Source organism: Mizuhopecten yessoensis, unplaced genomic scaffold (assembly GCF_002113885.1).
Source record: "Mizuhopecten yessoensis strain PY_sf001 unplaced genomic scaffold, ASM211388v2 scaffold3819, whole genome shotgun sequence".
Lineage (NCBI taxonomy): Eukaryota > Metazoa > Mollusca > Bivalvia > Pectinida > Pectinidae > Mizuhopecten > Mizuhopecten yessoensis.
This window is the reverse complement of record NW_018405235.1, coordinates 834003-854725: the sequence shown is the minus strand read 5'-3', so window position 1 is coordinate 854725 and position 20723 is coordinate 834003. Positions and strand designations below refer to the sequence as shown.

The 20723-nt window shown below is 35.6% G+C and overlaps 1 protein-coding gene across 1 annotated transcript in view; it reads right to left on the bottom strand.

Annotated features, from left to right (window-relative positions):
• Nucleotides 1–7380: 7380 nt before the first annotated feature.
• The window catches only part of LOC110448089 (dimethylaniline monooxygenase [N-oxide-forming] 5-like), a 16505-nt gene continuing 3162 nt past the window's right edge, over nucleotides 7381–20723 (bottom strand). The window contains exons 2-10 of the mRNA XM_021494140.1: nucleotides 15336–15505; nucleotides 14902–15063; nucleotides 12739–12865; nucleotides 12044–12214; nucleotides 11578–11686; nucleotides 10237–10386; nucleotides 9303–9488; nucleotides 8713–8846; nucleotides 7381–8116 (exon numbers count right to left, since the gene is read on the bottom strand). Coding sequence (XP_021349815.1) covers nucleotides 7927–8116; nucleotides 8713–8846; nucleotides 9303–9488; nucleotides 10237–10386; nucleotides 11578–11686; nucleotides 12044–12214; nucleotides 12739–12865; nucleotides 14902–15063; nucleotides 15336–15505 — 1399 coding nt within the window. The 3' untranslated portion in view covers nucleotides 7381–7926. The remainder of the gene's footprint in view (nucleotides 8117–8712; nucleotides 8847–9302; nucleotides 9489–10236; nucleotides 10387–11577; nucleotides 11687–12043; nucleotides 12215–12738; nucleotides 12866–14901; nucleotides 15064–15335; nucleotides 15506–20723) is intronic.

The following is a 20723-nucleotide window of genomic DNA, read 5'->3' as shown; positions in this document are numbered from 1 at the left end:
GTAATTGTTGGTGTTTTGATTACGATATTCTATAATGTTGATGGGTGGGCGAAAATCTGTTTTTGCGGTAGAGTAATACCAAAATAACCTGTCGTGATGATCTTCGATTTCCATATCGATAGTAAACAAAGCAATATTCAGATAGGGAACATATGTAAATATATCGTTAACAAAAAGTTATAACCAACATTTCAGTTGAAAGATAGTGCATATCTTCCATTTATAAATATTCAAATCCCTTTGCCCAAAGAATCTCTAAAACAAGTTTGGTTAAAATCTCTTCAGCGGTACAGAAGGAGAAGGATCTTAAATGTTTTCCTCTATTTCCCCTAATGGACCCCACTCATCTGCCCCAAAGAAGGGGTCCATACACCTCAGTTTAAACAAAATTGATTCTTTTGTACCTAAGCATGCTTCAGATTGCATTTGGTTTAAATCCCTTCCCTGGTATAGTAGGAGAATTTCTTTTCTCTATTTCCCCTATTGGGCCCCGCCCTTATGGCCCCAGAGGGGCCACACCCTCCGTTTATACAAACTTGATGCTCCTTTGTCCAAAGATGCTCTCTAACAAATTTGGTAAAAATCCTTCAATTGGTTGAGAAGAAAATTTGTTAAAGATTTACCCATTTTCCCCCTATTTGGCCCGCCCCTCTGCCCCCAGGGGGACCATACCCTCTGTTTATTCGTGTAGATGCAGATGTATAATTCCTAAGGTTGAAAAGATTGAAAGCCAAAATTAACCCCGAAATATAAAGAAAAATATCAAATCACAGTACCTGTATTACCTGACGAAGACTGAACGAGAAGTGTAGAAGTGGTCAATTGTCTCTCTTACATCGGGGTTTCTGTGATTTATGGTCCATATGTTTATTTTGTAATAACAAAAGAAACAATCTACAAAGTTTCTCTTTCATTTAATTTTCCTCTTCCACAGCTTAGGTAACGGTGGAGTATTTTCTTTCTCAGAACCGTTTTGGTGGTTTACAAATAAAAAAAAAAAAACACACAATTTGTTTCATAATGAGCTGATATCTATACCGCCATAGTTTTAAGAGTGTATCTACAGGGAATTAATTTCATCATCTATTTCAAATAAATTCAAGAAATTCCAGGTAGCCGTCCTCATACGACCCCTGGATGTTGTGTCTCCGTAGATACCCGTCCCCATACGACCCTGGCTGTTGTATCTCCGTAGACACCCGTCCTCATACGACCCTGGATGTTGTGTCTCCGTCCTCATACGACCCTGGCTGTTGTGTCTCCGTCCTCATACGACCCTGGCTGTTGCTTCTCCGTCCTCATACGACCCTGACTGTTGTGTCTCCGTCCACATACGACCCTGGCTGTTGTGTCTCCGTCCGCATACGACCCTGGCTGTTGTTTCTCCGTCCTCTTACGACCCTGGCTGTTGTGTCTCCGTCCTCATACAACCCTGGCTGTTGTGTCTCCGTCCTCATACGACCCTGGCTGTTGCTTCTCCGTCCTCATACGACCCTGGCTGTTGTGTCTCCGTCCACATACGACCCTGGCTGTTGTGTCTCCGTCCTCATACGACCCTGGCTGTTGCGATGACGTTAAACTCCCGAGCAAACAAACAAAACAAAACGGGCCTCGGTTTTACTTACAGGAGCTATGGAGTGTAGTAGTTTCAGCATCCAATTAACACCTTGGTAAGGCTACACTGAGGGCATGGGGGGAAACGTTATGTTAAGATAGCAAAGGACAACTGATTTTTTGTCTAGAAAGAAAACGAGGTGGTTAAGGAGCCTGATTTGAGATCTAGATATTTTTTTCTCTAACTTTCGTTCTCTGAATTTCCGGTGGTGTCTCCCTAGGGATCCGTCTTCATATGATCCTGGCTGTTGTGAGAACTCCAAACAAACATATGCAAGTCTCAAATAAAAAAGCATTCGAAAACTCATTTTCCCAAAAAATAACCAAAGTTTTGTTTGATTGATCTTTTACACTAACAGATTGTATTCGTTAGTGTGTAATGTGGTTTTATTGTCTATATCGCGGTTCTCACTTTGGAAGGCTGACATTATTTGTATTTGGACTTGACGCAGATTTACAGCGGATGTTGTCGATCACTTTGTCCTATTCTTGGTGATCTTTTTTAATGGTTTCCGTGCAAAATTTTCGTCGACCTTTATTTTACCCTCATTTTGAGTTCCAGCAACGGTTTTGTTTACATTTTGATACTTTGCATCATATTGTGATACCGTTTGTTGATGAAGCGGCATCAATCCGAAACGTTATTTTGAACAAAAAGAGTAAGTATGTTAATCATAATCCATGAATGCAATGGAGTTGGATCCTTTTAGTGAAGGAGCCGGTACTGGCAGACGACGAAGGACAGACGATATCGCACCTAAGCATACTGGTATGTAAGGGCGCTCATAAAGCAAATAAAATAGTTAAAAGATTCAGAGGTTTTATTGCAGTTAATTTTCATCAAATAAGAAAGCTATGCCACTGGACTAGTACCAATGGTTGTACTCCATGTCTAGAGTAAGAATATAACATTCGGTTTTAATGTGATTTTACCCAGCAAATACATGATTAGACGTGCATGCAGTGATTTGCTACAAGCCTTTCATGTTACATTTGTTTACCACTGTGTTCTATGTTAATTTAAGTTGTTGTTTTAATCAGTTATCCTGACTTGTCTGACCCTATGAAATTCGGCAACTAGATTTTTTTCCAGCACTTCTGATCGTAATAATATAAACGTATCTGCTTTTTAGAAAAGTACCCAAGTCAATAGGCCAAAAACGTTTTTACGGCAAAATTTAACATTGTGTTTATGAGAATGACGTCAAAAGTAACAGTTACAAAGATATGAAAAGAAATATCTCAACGAAGATGGACATTTAATTGTATCAATATTACTAATGGAAGCACTGAATACTTGTCTGAGCAAACTTATCTAAACAGGGCAAAAAACGCAGTCAGGAAAACTAGTTATAAACGTGAATTAACATAGAATCCAAAAAGAAATAATTTTAATAAATCGAACACTTACAGATTTTCTCATAACATATACATACCTTATCTATCACAGAATCTGATATAGACTGACACATATCACACAGAAGAAATCACTGTTTATAATATAAAAACAAATATGCCATGGAATCAAAAAACAATTTAACGGAACTGTGCAATAATAAATACATGCCTAATACAATGGTATATACCTGACTGCCAGAGAAACGTAACGTTGATAAAGTCATGTAAAACAAAATGTTTTTAACGTTTTTTACGTTTTGTTTCATATAATTTTGTACCCATCATTCAATGTCATCTACTCATTAAACACATATTAAGGATCAAGAGGACGAAAAGCGGAAGGAACTTAAATAATAACCTAGTTTCAGAACAAATTCACCACTAAGCAGATTTGTTTTCAAATCCGAGGTAAAAAAGGGTAAGGCAAGAAAATAATTTAAAAAGAGGAGGTAATCATTCTCAAATATGAGGTAATCATTGTTGATGGCAGGTAATGATTTTATAAAACACCACATAATCATAAACAAAGGGCAGATAACCATTAACAAAGGGCAGATGATAATTAACAAAGGGCAGATAACCATAAACAAAGGGCAGATAATCATTGTATGAGGCAAGGAATTGGCAAAGGCCATTGAATCATTATCAGTGATAAGAAAAGTAATCATTATCTTTCTAGGATTAATAAACAATGTATACCAGTTCTAGCTCCAGTTTATACCAGCTCTAGCTCCAGTTTATACCAGCTCTAGCTCCAGTTTATACCAGCTCTAGCTCCAGTTTATACCAGCTCTAGCTCCAGTTTATACCAGCTCTAGCTCCAGTTTATACCAGCTCTAGCTCCAGTTTATACCAGCTCTAGCTCCAGTTTATACCAGCTCTAGCTCCAGTTTATACCAGCTCTAGCTCCAGTTTATACCAGCCCTAGCTCCAGTTTATAGCAGCTCGCTCCAGTTTATACCAGCTCTAGCTCCAGTTTATATCAGCTCTAGCTTCAGTTTATACCAGCCCTAGCTCCAGTTTATACCAGCTCTAGCTCCAGTTTATAGCAGCTCGCTCCAGTTTATATCAGCTCTAGCTCCAGTTTATACCAGCTCTAGCTCCAGTTTATAGCAGCTCGCTCCAGTTTATACCAGCCCTAGCTTCAGTTTATACCAGCTCTAGCTCCAGTTTATACCAGCTCTAGCTCCAGTTTATAGCAGCTCGCTCCAGTTTATACCAGCTCTAGCTTCAGTTTATACCAGCTCTAGCTCCAGTTTATACCAGCTCTAGCTCCAGTTTATACCAGCTCCAGCTCCAGTTTACAGCTGGTTTTGTTGTTATGTATTGTCATATCTGTTGACAATCCCAGTCAAAATTATATAGTTCTACCATGTAATAATAAAATATCCTTTTGACTTCTTCACACATTACGAATTGAAAAGAAAAAATCACACCCTTTCATTAAATCTCAAGAAGAGATAAATGTCTAACTTAACAGGTATCATTTCTGTAAATGATTTGAACCAATCAGCAGGCCTGACAACATGCATTAGCCTATTAGCTAGCAAGAATCTCTTCAGCAGGACATAGAAAACATTATGTCAGTATACGTATCTACTAGATATTTTCTTGCATGACGTTATTTCGTGATTGTTGTTTTCTTCCTCTAGTGTTCGTCTTGAGAAAAATGGTTGTTTGCTCTGAAAAATTGGTAATTACTGTGTCTGCAACGTGGGGATCACAGAACTTTTAATTTCACAGCTATAAAGACTTTTTTACATATGATCAATCAATTTTTACAGAATTGTTTTATTATTTTCTTTTTTGTTTTTATTGAAAAAAACCTGAAGTCATATATCAATATTAAGGGTACAATAACAGATTTATAGTTTAATGTACATTCCTGCATGACTTAGATTTACCCCAGTATTTTCAACCAAATTTTCTTTCAAATAAAATTGTTAAAACACAGCTGAAAACAGCAATCATATATCGATACGTATACAGACAGAATGTATTAAACGTATTAGTAGCACCATCATATACCACTCTACTCATTCAGCACTATATAGATATTTTTCAGCAGTGTATTCACATCTAAAGTCAGCGCTAAACGGCATACAATCTGATAACCATTAAAACAAGCACCTAAGTCAGCTGACTGTTTGTATAAACACTAGAAAAATAAGTTTTTGAAAACTTGAATTTGCAAAAAACAAAATATGATAGCAAATATTTGCATGTCTTTTGGAATCCCAGAACCTATTGTTTTGAACGTGAGTAACAGTTAAGTTTAGTGTTCATTTCTGTATGTTGTATTGTAGGTTAAGGTTTTACTTGAACATAAACATGTATTTGTAAATTATCACATCAAAAATATACATAAATTAGATAATAAACCTGTGTTAGCTATCACATTGATAAAAACAAACAACATGAAACCTATGTTCATATAAATATAAATTATATACATAAACAATATTTCATTAATTAAACAATATTTGTAAAATCACAGTTACATGATTCAACACGTATTTCTCCCGCTTCAGTTCTACTTAAATTCATCAAATTTAAGATCATACAATATTGAAATTTTCAAATTCAGTTTGTCCCAAAAAAAACATCGACACAGTTAGCTTACACATACACATATTTCATAGCCATGAGTACATTCAGCATGATAGGAATCGATATAAGTCACATGAACTTCACAGAATGGCCTTTTCTTTAAATAGGAGTATTTGTGTGTATATCAAAATAAAGTGATGTTATGACAAGCATACATGTGTTTTGTTTTCAATTTAAAAATATAATATTTCACCAAGTAGGCAGGGGGTTTGATTCCCTGATCGGACGTGAAAAGGTATTGGGTCACCTGTCCAACCACATGGGTTTGGGTACTCTGGTTTCCTCCCACAGTAAGAACCCTCGCGTGCTAACATCCGGACCAACAAGAATGATTAGTATAAGTTGTAAAAACTTGTTACATAATTATTGTAAGATAATGTTTATTTTTATATATAAAATACATAAATATGAAGTTAAAATACATAAATATGAAGTTAGGAACAAACTTTTCTAGGAGCCTCTGCTACACACTGACTAGAAAATGAAACAATTAAATAGAAAATGAAACAATCAAATAGAAAATGAAACAATTAAATGAATCATATCATGTTAACAAACATACATATGAGTATGTTATTGTTGAACAGTTGATACAGCACCCTATCTAGCTTTAGTAAGCCATGCCACGCTAAGGTGCTTTACAATACATACACACTTTAGATAATCAATGCATTCATGTATATGTATGAGGATATCACAGCAGTTGTCTCATCAGGCGTTAATAATTGGTTCTATGCTACCTGGATTATCTCCCCCTGTGTGCATCTTGTGTAGTCTGGAGTCTAAGGATCTCGTCTAAAGTCCATATAGCACACCGGACATTATTAAATAAAGGCATACAATCCAACTGAAGTCATGGAATGCTGAATTAAAACAAAACCTTAAACAAATTTCTCACTCAGTTTCAGTTTGACCGACAACCGGTACCTTAGAGAGCTTATATATAAAGTATACACTTTTTGTACATGTATAAATTCTAAGACTTGTAAAACAAATTTCAATGGAAAAAACCTAAACATTATCATATTTGAACAAATCAATATCTCCACAAGGCAGCATTATCTAAAGTGTAAGAGAACTATTGTTACTGAGAATTGCATAGTGGCATACAAACTTAGTTAATTTACTCCACCTACACCCGTAGTGGATTTGTCTTGATAGGCAAACATATGTTTCAGTTACAGTACATCTTGGCTTGCTTTTTATTCTGTTTCAACAATTATAAAACTAATTTTCAATTTTGCTTTGAGACAATTTTGAGACAGTTCAACCTGCTTTAAAAGTCTGTAGGTCTTGATGTCTTGTATATATATCATACTGTAGTCCCCATATACTATTTTAAGTAATTCGTATCCTACGGACATACCTCCATTAGGATCCAGTGTTATATGGGATTTTACCGTCTATATTACTTCTTTGACCCATACCATACTGTAGTGATACACAGAAGGTGATCCATATTGTAGTGATACCATACTGTAGTGATACACAGAAGGTGATCCATACTGTAGTGATACCATACTGTAGTGATACACAGAAGGTGATCCATACTGTAGTGATACCATACTGTAGTGATACACAGAAGGTGATCCATACTGTAGTGATACAATACTGTAGTGATACACAGAAGGGGATCCATATTGTAGTGATACCATACTGTAGTGATACACAGAAGGTGATCCATATTGTAGTGATACCATACTGTAGTGATACACAGAAGGTGATCCATACTGTAGTGATACCATACTGTAGTGATACACAGAAGGTGATCCATACTGTAGTGATACCATACTGTAGTGATACACAGAAGGGGATCCATATTGTAGTGATACCATACTGTAGTGATACCATACTGTAGTGATACACAGAAGGGGATCCATATTGTAGTGATACCATACTGTAGTGATACCATACTGTAGTGATACACAGAAGGGGATCCATACTGTAGTGATACCATACTGTAGTGATACCATACTGTAGTGATACACAGAAGGGGATCCATACTGTAGTGATACCATACTGTAGTGATACCATACTGTAGTGATACACAGAAGGGGATCCATACTGTAGTGATACCATACTGTAGTGATACCATACTGTAGTGATACACAGAAGGTGATCCATACTGTAGTGATACCATACTGTAGTGATACCATACTGTAGTGATACACAGAAGGGGATACTTGAATTAATCTAAAAGTTGTAACTTGTATGGCAACAAAATGTAACCTGGATGTTGAAAGCATATATACCTGCTACATGTCTACTTGTACTTCTGCTTGTAAGTGCAGTATTTAAACAAATTCAATGGGAACAACATCCTGAACAGAAAAATAATTTGTACACAATGAATGCTATAATCCCTAATAAGGCCACACCAAATATATGCATAAGGTCAGTGATGGGGACCTTCCTGACAGCTTTAGCCGCTCCACTCCAGGAGTTGGGACCCTGGAGTCTCCACTGGTATGATCCACCGCTGCCCCACAGTAAGCTGACAAGGAAAAGCATAGTCAGTATACATTTGTACTTATAGTTCTAAAGCTTGAAGGCTACTTATTGTGTTTAAATCACGAGAATAGATATAAGAACTTATGTAATTCATAACTGGATCTTCATTTTTTGCCTATATACAAAATATACATAAAGTTTGATTCATTCCTCAAAGATGTGCTACAGTGCATCGGGAATATGATGTTTTTATATGCAGCTGGGTTTCACACCATCATGTCAATAATTATGCATTTCAATCCTTTAAATATAATTTTGTTAACTGAAGCTCTTTTATGTTTTACATCAGAATACATTTAATAAATATAATATGTAGAGCTTTACCTATTTGGGACCAGACATTATTATGTTTAATAATTCAAGTAAGTTAAGGGAGACAACTTTTTATGGCAAAGATATCAACATCACTTTTTCTAGATTAAATTCAATGAAAAAACAGCTTCAACAAATGCACATGCTATTGAGCAAACTATAATAACCTATTCATCATTAACGACTCATATTATATATTCTAGTTAAAATGACTACAGCTACTGTAGGCACATTCTATTTAAGATCAAGACAAATAAAGTTTCTTACCTCCAGATCAGACTTGGATTTTTGAGAAAACTTGGTTTAGCACCAATAAATCCCGCGATTTCGTCGTTGTAGATGAGTGGGTCCCTCTGTAGTGTGTGTCTGGGTGACTGATGGTAACGACTAGACACAGCCTCCTGTCAACACACCGATGTTTTACAGCATTAGTAAGCCAGAAGTTCTTACTTACAAACAAAAGAGACATTGATTGTCGTGTGTTTAACAGAAGTTAGTACTCACTATGTACTGTATCAGAGTTTGTCCCCCAAAGTTAAGTTCTACAACCTGGGTCATGGACACCCATGTATTCATCTATCCCTTTTGTCACAGAACAATCTTTTACAACAATAACCCTTTTTATAACAGAATCACCTCATTTTACTACACTGACATTTTTCTGTGGTCACATTTCACAACATTCACAGTCACTTTTTACTACATTTAATTTGCTGTCAATTTTTATAAAAGTTGGAAGTATTCCTACTGTCAAGATTACTTACCTATAAACATTCTAAGAGATAAGGTGAAAAAAAAACAGACACAAAACATCGGTGACCTGGATCAACAGCTGCAGACATTTTATCATCACCTACCATTTCTGTTTTCATGTTGCTGACCATGTCAGATTTGGATGGTAGTTTGACTGTTCCTTTACACAACTCGGCAAACCAGCGAGCCTGTATCTCCGACATAGACAGCACACCTCCTGATGCTGGCTGGACAAATCCAACGAAGGCAAGACCCGAACCAATATCTGGGTTGAACACGTTCTTGTAGAGCTGTAAATGAGTTACAGTGTACATTGCATATCACACGTTCATCCAATGGAACGTTATTAATCCATATGCATTTTTACCTTGAAAATACCTTAATTGATTAAATATTATGCAGAAAAATTAGCATCATTTAATATAGCTATGGGGAATTTAAAAATTAAATTATTATGGTGTACTAATTAAGGAATGACCAAGATTTTGTTTTGGTATATTCGGTATATACCAAAAAAAAAATGTGCACTTTTCATGAATCCACGAAGCGGTTTATGCAAAAAAGTGCACAATTTATTTTCGGTATATACCGTATATACCAAAACAAAATCTTTATAATTTAATTTAAAAATAGTAGACAAACACGTTGTAAATGCACAGTTAAAGATTTATTTAATTTTTACGTAAACTAAACAATTGTGCTAATAAAAAGCTGCGTTGTAATTTTGCATTATGAAGTGTAAAAAAAGTTCCGTCATCAGTTGTTTTTCTATTTAGGTATATCCGATATATACCAAAAAAAATAATATTATGGGGGAGATAGGCAAAATTAAATTATTTACAAGTAAGGATGTGTATCAACATGGTTAAATGGTGCAGTTTTGGTTATGAGCTCAAAATCTGGATTCAGATATCAAATATTGTTGAAACACAGGTAAACTATAAGGTTAGTGTATGTAGGCTATATTGTTAGTGGGATCTCCTCTCTCACCACACAGGCTATATAAGACACCAGTTAGTATACCGAGGACTTCCTTACCTTGACAGTATTAGTGTCCTTGTCTAGCACCAAGTTCTGAAGGTCATCACTAAGGAAGGGAAGGTCAACCTTGTACCCAGTACAATAAATGATGTGGTCAAACTCAGCATGCTTCCCATTCATAAAGAAAACCTCTTTATTCTCTATCCTCTACAAAAAACAAATAATTGTAACAGAGCACGTGAAATTTAAACAAATATTTCACTGCCTCTGCTGAGGATCGAACCCGGGACCTCTGGCTTACTAGTCTAACGCTCAACCGATCGAGCTAAAGAGAAGATCTCTCTAGCCGAGCGGTATATTGCAGCTAGTATTTACCAGGGTTACATAATGATACAATTCTCATACCTATCTTAGACTTTATTTGTTTTTTAAATCATTGTAAATATGATGATATAAGAAATTATGAGACATTCATAGAAAAAACTTAATTAGTTTAACGAGTTTAAATACATTTAACAAGTAACGAATTTTGTTAAAAAATGACCTATTCATTATAACCAGAATGGTTGTATCAGATCATTTCAAGGATTAAATGCTCATTATTATGATTGCGACTCCACATTCTTCCATTAAACCCTAGAAAGGAAAGACAACTGTATGCTTTCTCGCTAGTGTTCGGGCTATTTCTTCGTTAAAAATTAATTGTAAAGCTGAAATATAAGGATTGATGTAGGCATATAGGGAAACCACTCATATATATACCAGTTGACATTTATTTTAAACATAAACTCATATGTTAATCTATTGAGAAAAGACCTCCTAGAGCCTGTTGCTTTATGATATGAGTAGAATGTACCCATTAGAAATGACCTTAACCTGACATCACTGTATAGGTAACCTCTAACAATGTAACATATAACAGGAACATCACTGTATAGGTAACCTCTAATAATGTAACATAAAACAGGAATATCACTGTATAGGTAACCTCTAATAATGTAACATTTAACAGGAATATCACTGTATAGGTAACCTCTAATAATGTAACATATAACAGGAACATCACTGTATAGGTTACCTCTAATAATGTAACATATAACAGGAATATCACTGTATAGGTAACCTCTCATAATGTAACATATAACAGGAATATCTATTAGAAATGACCTTAACCTGACATCACTGTATAGGTTACCTCTAATAATGTAACATATAACAGGAATATCTATTAGAAATGACCTTAATCTCACTTAAAATCTCTGTGAAGTGGAATAATATCTCACGTGTTATAGTAGAGACAACTTTGAGTATAACCTCTCACAATGCTTTGATAGGGATGTATGTTAGAAATTACTCTAACCTCACTCAACTGTATGTGATGTAGTAATAATTTCTCACCTGTATATTAGGAACAACTTTGACCTCACGGCGCTGTATGTGATGTATGAGTGTAGGGCTGACAGTTGGCTGTGTCTGAAGAGCATGCATCTTTGGATTTAAGTTCCACCTGTTAAATAAACCAGCCAGCCATCAGAACATTGCCAGAGAGATTGAATATATCTGAGAATGAAACATATATGCCTGACAGAACTTCAATAACTCAAAGCAGAATCTATGATCACATTGACAATAAACACAATGCTTGGTGTGTGATGCTGATGTTATTGTATAATGATACAAAAACTGATGTCTACTGTTTCGACAGTAATAAAGTGAAAATAGTAAAATAGAAAAAGACCAATCAAAATTATCCACCAATAGTTTAAATCTGTTCTGGATATAGTTTAGAGTAGATTCAATGAATCATGTATTATTACTGCATGCAATTTAAATTGTTAACAGAAAAACAATATAATTAAATAACCTTTTTGGATTTCCTGAAATCATTTTGATTATAGTCTCCAAGATATATGTGGCAAGTTTCCACGGCAACCTGAGAAAGACTCTACACGCGTACAGATCTGCTGGATAGCCTAACACGTAGTTGGGAACGATCCAAGCTCCGGACCTGGAGCTGATATATACAGCTTTACACCTGTAAAACAGCAGCAAATCAAATCTCCTCGTCATCTTACATACACAGTAATATATAAAAAAAAAATGGTTTCTCAAATATCACCTCAGAAAGATATGTAAATATTACATATAGTGGTCTCTATTCACATGTACAAAATATTAAGAAATTTCATTTAGTTATTGTAGGACAAAATTTGTTTAATATTGCACTAAGGTACCTCTGATTCTTTACTTAAATATGTTTTTTAACTTAACATATATTTTTTTTTCTAGACTTTGCAGAAATCATGATTGTTTATGAAAATACAGCTTTTTCTAATAGGTTGTGGGAATAGGAAGAGCATGGGTCCTGTGTTGTTTGCATATTCAAAATTTAAAATAGGCCATAACGTTTGAGAAAATATAGATATAAGTTATCATGAGGCACTGACTCACTGAATTAGCTGGACATACAATGTGTCGGTATCAGGCTTTATCTAACTTATCCAGCTTAACCAAAAGATTTGGAAAATCACACTTTATCATTTATAATCCGAGACACACCTGCCAACAGACGCGCAGTTTACGGCTGCATCCACAGCACTGTTACCGATGCCAACCACTAACACACGCTTTCCTACCATGCCATTGGACAGAGCATCATTGAAATCCACAGAATGAATTATCTCTCCTGAAATTTGAACAGACTAGTTTAGAATTATACATAGAAGTACCTTTAATTGGTCCGCTAATAGACATAAGTGAGACTGGACAATTATACTGGTGGTGTAGTTTTATACATAGAAGTACCTTGGTATCTAATAGACATTAGTTATACTGGACAATTATACTGGTAGTGCAGTATTATACATAGAAGTACCTTGGCACCTAATAGACATTAGTTAGAACGGACAATTATACTGGTGGTATAGAATTATACATAGAAGCACCTTGGTACCTAATAGACATAAGTTAGACTGGACAACTATACTGGTATTATAGAATTATACATAGAAGTACAGTGGTACCTAATAGACATAAGTTAGACTAGACAATTATACTGGTAGTGTATTATTATACATAGAAGTACCGTGGTACCTAATAGTCATTAGTTAGACTGGACAATTATAATGGTAGTGTAGTATTATACATAGCAGTACCTTGGTATCTAATAGACAGTAGTTAGACTGGACAATTATAATGGTAGTGTAGTATTATACATAGAATTACCTTTGTACCTAATAGACATTAGTTAGAACGGACAATTATACTGGTAGTGTAGTATTATACACAGAAGTACCTTGGTACCTAATACACATAAGTGAGACTGGACAACTATACTAGTAGTATACAATTATACATAGAAGTACCTTTAATTGGTCCGCTAATAGACATGAGTGAGACTGGACAACTATACTAGTAGTATACAATTATACATAGAAGTACCTTTAATTGGTCCGCTAATAGACATAAGTGAGATTGGACAACTATACTGGTAGTGTAGTATTATACATAGCAGTACCTTGGTATCTAATAGACAGTAGTTAGACTGGACAATTATACTGGTGGTGTAGTTTTATACATAGAAGTACCTTGGCACCTAATAGACATTAGTTAGAACGGACAATTATACTGGTGGTATAGAATTATACATAGAAGGACCTTGGTACCTAATAGACATAAGTTAGACTAGACAATTATACTGGTAGTGTATTATTATACATAGAAGTACCTTGATACCTAATAGACATTAGTTAGAACGGACAATTATACTGGTGGTATAGAATTATACATAGAAGTACCTTTAATTGGTCCGCTAATAGACATGAGTGAGACTGGACAACTATACTGTTAGTGTAGTATTATACATAGAATTACCTTTGTACCTAATAGACATTAGTTAGAACAGACAATTATACTGGTAGTATAGAATTATACATAGAAGTATCTTGGTACCTAATAGACATTAGTTAGACTGGACAATTATACCGGTAGTGTAGAATTATACATAGAAGTACCTTGGTACCTAATAGACATTAGTTAGACTGGACAATTATACTGGTAGTGTAGTATCATATATAGAAGTACCTTGGTACCTAATAGACATAAGTTAGACTAGACAATTATACCGGTAGTGAAGTATTATACATAGAAGTACCTTGGTACCTAATAGACATTAGTTAGACTGGACAATTATACTGGTAATGTAGTATTATACATAGAAGTACCTTGGTACCTAATAGACATTAGTTAGACTGGACAATTATACTGGTAGTATAGAATTATACATAGAAGTACCTTGGTCCGCTAATAGACATAAGTGAGACTGGACAATTATACTGGTAGTGTAGTATTATACATAGAAGTACCTTGGTACCTAATAGATATTAGTTAGACTGGACAACTATACTGGTAGTATAGAATTATACATAGAAGTACCTTGGTACCTAATAGACATAAGTGAGACTGGCCAATTAAACTGGAGGAATATAACTATTAATCAAACGATACAGAAACATTTGTGAACGGAACTTCTGGACAACAGGCATTTATTTATATGCACAATTTTTTTCTGTATGAAGGAATATGTAATTTTAAAAGTAACTAAAAAATATAAGTGTTGTTTCATTTCATTTCAGTGAATCTTATTTAGAAATCAAAAGGATTGGACAACAGGCTATGCCTATATTAGTCCTCTCCTTGTTATGTTTTCTGTATGACAATGACCTTTAAAAGAGTCCTGGCCTGGAAACTTGGGTGTGGTTGGTTTAGCATGGTGGCCTGTTGCTATGGTGAGGAACTTTGATATGAACACTTCTGGTTTGTTGATTGTTTTCACTGTTTTCCCATCCTCACTCACCTCCTGGGCAGTCACCTTCCATTCCTCGCCTAGGAAAGTCACACAGACAGTACATTAACAGTTTGTATTAGGATCACTTCGGTTCATTGTATCACAACCTACCATGGGGGTAAATAAAGGATTTTTGAAACGATGAACCCCAGCCATCTACTGAAAAAATTATGTAATTATTGTAGATCCAGCCATGTGAAAATACTACCTTAACTGTTAAATGGTTTTCCTTTAGCTGTAAGTGACGTTTAAGAAGTGTCATCCAGCAGTGTCGTTTATGAAGGATCAGAATAAACAGTGGTAGCGTTACCTATCCTGTCAACGGTGAGTACTTTTCGATGAAAGCGAATAAATGGGTAGACATCAAATTTCTCGCAGTAGTCCTGAATGTACTGTGCCATGTCTGTGTTGTGTGGGAAGTCGAGGGTTTCGTCTGGGAACGGAAAGTCCGAAAAACAGTAGTTGTACTTCGATACATTTCTGGAAAGCAACAGAAAACATCAGATAAAACATACATTTTGGTTCAAACTTGCCCAGTCTCCATTTTTCAGCGGAATACTGAAGATTTTTAGCAAATACATTTAAAATTTAAACAATCAAAATTCCCAGTAACTTGGTTTTTGCAGAAATGGATTTAATTAATTCATTGCATAGACAATCTTAAATTGTGGCATTTAACACTAGATCGTAAGTCAATCAGAGTCAATATTTAGTACTTTCAGACAGATTTTGAAAAGCAACTTCTTTCAAATAAATGAAATAGTGCGTAGGTCGTCTCAAAGCGGTTAACTGCCATTTCGGCACTCACAGCTAGCATTCTACAATTCTAGCAAGGCCCAACAACATACTCATTTACAGCTGAGTAGACTGGAACAAGCGGAGTAAAGTATCTTGCTGAAAGATACATCACAGTGCCGTGACTCGAACCCACAACCCTTCGATCACGAGCCCGGCGTCCTACCACTAGACTACCGCGCCTCCTTGAATAAAGATGGACATATTAATTGTTATTTGTTTATTCCTACTATACCTGTGATTGTGGTAGGGATGTGCTGTTTTATAGGCTTGTAAAATGTAGAGGTTATTGGGCAGAACATCAACAAGGTTAGTTCAAATGCTTCCGACCAAATATTATTGATATCCATGGCATAGTTCTGCAGAAGAAGTCGTTTATAGCAATAAAGCCAAATTGCCCCCTTTTGGCCCGCCCCTCAGCCCCCTGGGTGGTCAGCCCCACCATTTGTACAATTTTAAATCCCCACCACCTAGGGATGCTTCCAGTAAAATTTAGTTAAATTCCAATCAGCGGTTAAGAAGAAGAAGTCGTTGAAAGAAATTGTTTACATACGGATGGATGACGGATGCCACGATATGGCATAAGCTCGGTACTGCTAAAAATGTTTCAATAATTTGTGAAATTTATTTTCTTTGAAATCTTAACCACAGGTATATACATGTATACACCTGATTTATTTTACAAAAAAATATGAAGCTAGATACTAAAAGTTTTGTATAAAAATAAATTAATGTATCTGTTCATTTTTGTAATTGGTCAGCACTATCCAATTCAAAACATAAAATCCCTGAATGAAGTACATGTAGATATAAGGAAAAAAGAAAAAGATTACGAAAGATTCTCTATTGGTAGATACATTTACTGGTAAAATGTTATAGGTAATTGATCCCTGTGTTTGTCCTTATGGGTGTGGTGATTTTGTGTCACCTAGACTCACCTGGCCACTGAGTACAGGTAAGATAAGTGTGCACATACACAATTTTACATATTTACCTGTAGCTTTCATACATGTACATCTGTGAGGTCAATTGCCCTTTACAACATCTTTATCTGCAGATTAACTCGGGCGTAATGTACAAGTGAATTGACAGGGATGTATTGCTAAACAATGCAGACATTTGTAACTTCAGCTAGCACAACAATATATTACAACACAACCAATGTGTTTCTATGTGACGTTTTGATGACTAGTACGGTATGTACTCTGTCACCTTTATCAGACACATGACCAGTTAAGCCTATGACAGGCTATGTACACAAAGGTGTAAAATGTGTACAAGTTGTCCAGAAATCGATGTTGATTCGGCTACGCTGTAAAAGCGTATGTACAATTAGTTGTTATATATGTACATAAATGACTCGATTCAGCTACGCTTTCTTTAATACTTGGTCATAGATGTGCAGAGTCTATGGGCCCCCTCATCTTGATTTAGAACTGGCCCACCGCAGCGCATCCAGATTGCTTCTTTTCTCTTGTACACATTTTACACCTTTGTGTGCATTATGCTTCACTAGTCATTTGTCTGATGAAGGTGTACTGTACTAGTCATTGAAACGTCACATAGAAACACTTATTGGTTGTGTAACAAGAATCTTTTCAAAATCCATACTTACCAACCTGCAGAAATATTACAGTAGTTTCAATATGTATTCTTTACAATTTTTCTTTGTAGATTTAGATGTGGCAAAGCTGCATCATTGGGTATAATATTTACTTAAGTTATAAATCAGGTTTCACACAAGTCAGCAGGCCAAGGCTTATCTTGGAAACATCTTGACATAGACGGTATAGACCACCTAACACACTACACAAATGTTTGATATCGCCTGATAAGGCAGCTCCTGCGAATTCCTCAAAAAAAGTATTGATTAATGTATATGATAATTATATTTAATGTATATATATATGTACTGTAAAGCGCTTTGGAGTGGCTTATGTTAGCTAGATAGGGCGCTATATCAAATGTTGTATATTATTATAAATGTTTTTCAAAAATGCTACATTTATCATATTAAATTATGTCTTATTCCCTTTTATTTGAGATCTGCAAAATACTCTACTTAAAACAACATTAAACCTCATTTTGTAAAATGAGAAATTTGTTTAAGTGTTAAGTTTACGCGCATTACTGAATGATTACAGAACGTCTAGCTGGTCAGTATCACGTACCGGGCATCATCAACCTACAGTGGTTATCTATCTACAACATGTCAGACTTTACACCATAAACAAATAAAAAGTTTGACAGATGTCATGATATGGCATGAACTCATGACATTGGCACTTTTGACCAGACAAGCGAAAATTATGACAATTACAAGCATTACCTAACATGTGCACATTCAATCTTTCCTCCTTGAATGAAGTACTGTTTGAACAGTAAATATGTGTGCATTTTGACTGCTGTATATAGTAATTGATACCAGTTAAATCTGTTTGTCATTAGTTAACACCACTTTGACATGATAGAGGATGTTAATTCTTACATACCTGGTACATAAAATATACATATTATTAAGGGCCGGCCATTAATCAACTCTTCTACTTGAACACTGACAGTTCAGCAAGGGCACCTCCATGTGGCTGACACCCCCCCCGCCTCCCGTCAATTTTATTTTTAGTAACAGTGACATGACATTGACTTTTTTGAACCTCTCTGCTGAACATCGAAATATCAGTGTATCACCAAAAAATTACCATGTCAAATTTCAAAACAATCACAAACCAGATAAAAAGGTTACCGCTAGTGGCGCTTATAAGGTACGTAATTGGGACACTTCAGTTCACACACCCAAACTTTGTTGTAATAATATTAATGGACTCCTCAACTTTATTTACCTAACAAATATTAAGTGTGATAATGTTTATAATATTAAAGGGAAGGCAGTACATACACCCTCCTTATATACCCTCTCTGCCAGTACTTATCCTGTACTTCAGTGATAAACCAGAGCTAACTGTGTTACAAGTCAAATCTTGTCAAAAATGCAGGATTTCCAGGAATGAAATGATTATGACATTTCTGTGTAATTTGTTTGTAACATGACTTTTGTATTGACCTTCATCATGATAAAGTATTTTCTGTGATAAACAGGTACATAACTACATTTTGTATACAATACACTGGTCTCAGGACGCACATTGTCAAACAATAAAATCTTATATTGCTGTCATTTGTCCAGTGAAAATTGTTGTTTTATATAAGTTTTACAATAATTCAGGGAGATATATAGAGGATGTTGAAATATGTTTGTTAAAACATTTAAGCCAGGTGATTAATGAAACTAACATACAAAGGTGAAGTATTAGCATCACCAGTCTAGTGTGTATAATATATAATATATACACAGATGACCAAGGTGCATAATACAGCAATGAATGCCACATCGACAAATTCACAGAATCAGAATGATTTATGACTAAGACGATCAATGAAGGCCCATCTGTTGATATAACAATAACAACCTAGGTACAGGTTCCTAACTGTCCGAGTCACAGTTCACAAGTGTGATGTAGCTACATTGGTAATATAATCTGAGCTTATAGATGTTTAAATTTGCTTTGCGATGTGGTTATATTAGAGACACTGTCTTATGTCTGTAGGTCATGATTGGTTTGGTTCGGCCCACAGGATTGAGTGTTTTTCAAACAGCTAACTTGAGCTAAGATAATTTAAGAACCTGCCTCTCCATGTGTGTAATGCACATGTAGGTGTAGGTGTTGTTTCATGCATTATGTTGATATTTTTTTTCTTGTGAAAGTGCAGATCTAATTATAAGGCCAAATTATGAGTGCTATACCTCACTGTTATACAATACCAAATCCACCCTACACACTATTCCAGCTGGTCACATTATACCGACAATATGGGTCAACTAAGCCTTTGCGTTTATCCTAAAGGCTGAAACATTGAGCAGGTAACAACAATATAGTAAAACAATCATTTCGAAGGACTTTTGCGTGTCCCCTACCTGGGGACAGAACCGACTGTCCTCCTCACACGGTCAGTCAATAGGTTTACGTGAAGTGATGCAAAGGGAGACAAACAGGTCAAGAACAGCATTACAACCCAAGATAGAATGGCAGAAGATTTGTACTTTATTTTTTGGAAGGGTGCATTTTTTAAATTTCTATTGCCATTATACACTCATGTGCTGCAATGCACCTTAGGAAAATTTCTGGTTTAAAAGGGAGGGAGGGATTGCTCTTGGTCTGCTCAAAATGCCTAAGTTAATTAAGCCCCAAACCAATTGCCCACCCCCTCCATCCAACCCATGGTTGCAATTGCAATCCATTTGTGATGTAATAATATTAGGTAGGAATGCCACTATGTAGTATACATAACCTTGCATTGTGATGAAGTTAATTTGGTGATCGATGCAGTTAGTAGTTGTGATTTTGGAGATAGTTTTGTTACAATGTACTAACAATCTACATATTTGTTTAATAAAAAATAATTGACTATCTCTTTTTAGCCTGCCCACCATAAAAATAGAGAGTAAATTTAGGATATAGTCAGCTATTTTGGATCAAGATTTATTCTGATTTGCTATATATGTCATTTTTAGCTCACCTGGCACGAAGTGCCAAGTGAGCTTATGCCGTGGCGTGGCTTCCGTCGTCCGTCCGTCCGTCGTCTGGTGTCAATATTTTACTTTAAACGACTTCTTCTTAATAACCGAAAGGCCTAGGGTGTCGATATTTGGTCAGAAGCAAACTGGGATGAAGAGCTACAAAGTTTGTTAAAATTAATGACCTTCACCTATTTTCAAGGTCACAGGGGTCAAATATGTTAAAAACTTTAAACATCTTCTTCTCGATAACCAAACTGCCCAGGGAGATGATATTTGGCCAGTAGCATGCTTGGGTGAAGGGCTACCAAGTTTGTTCAAATGAATGAC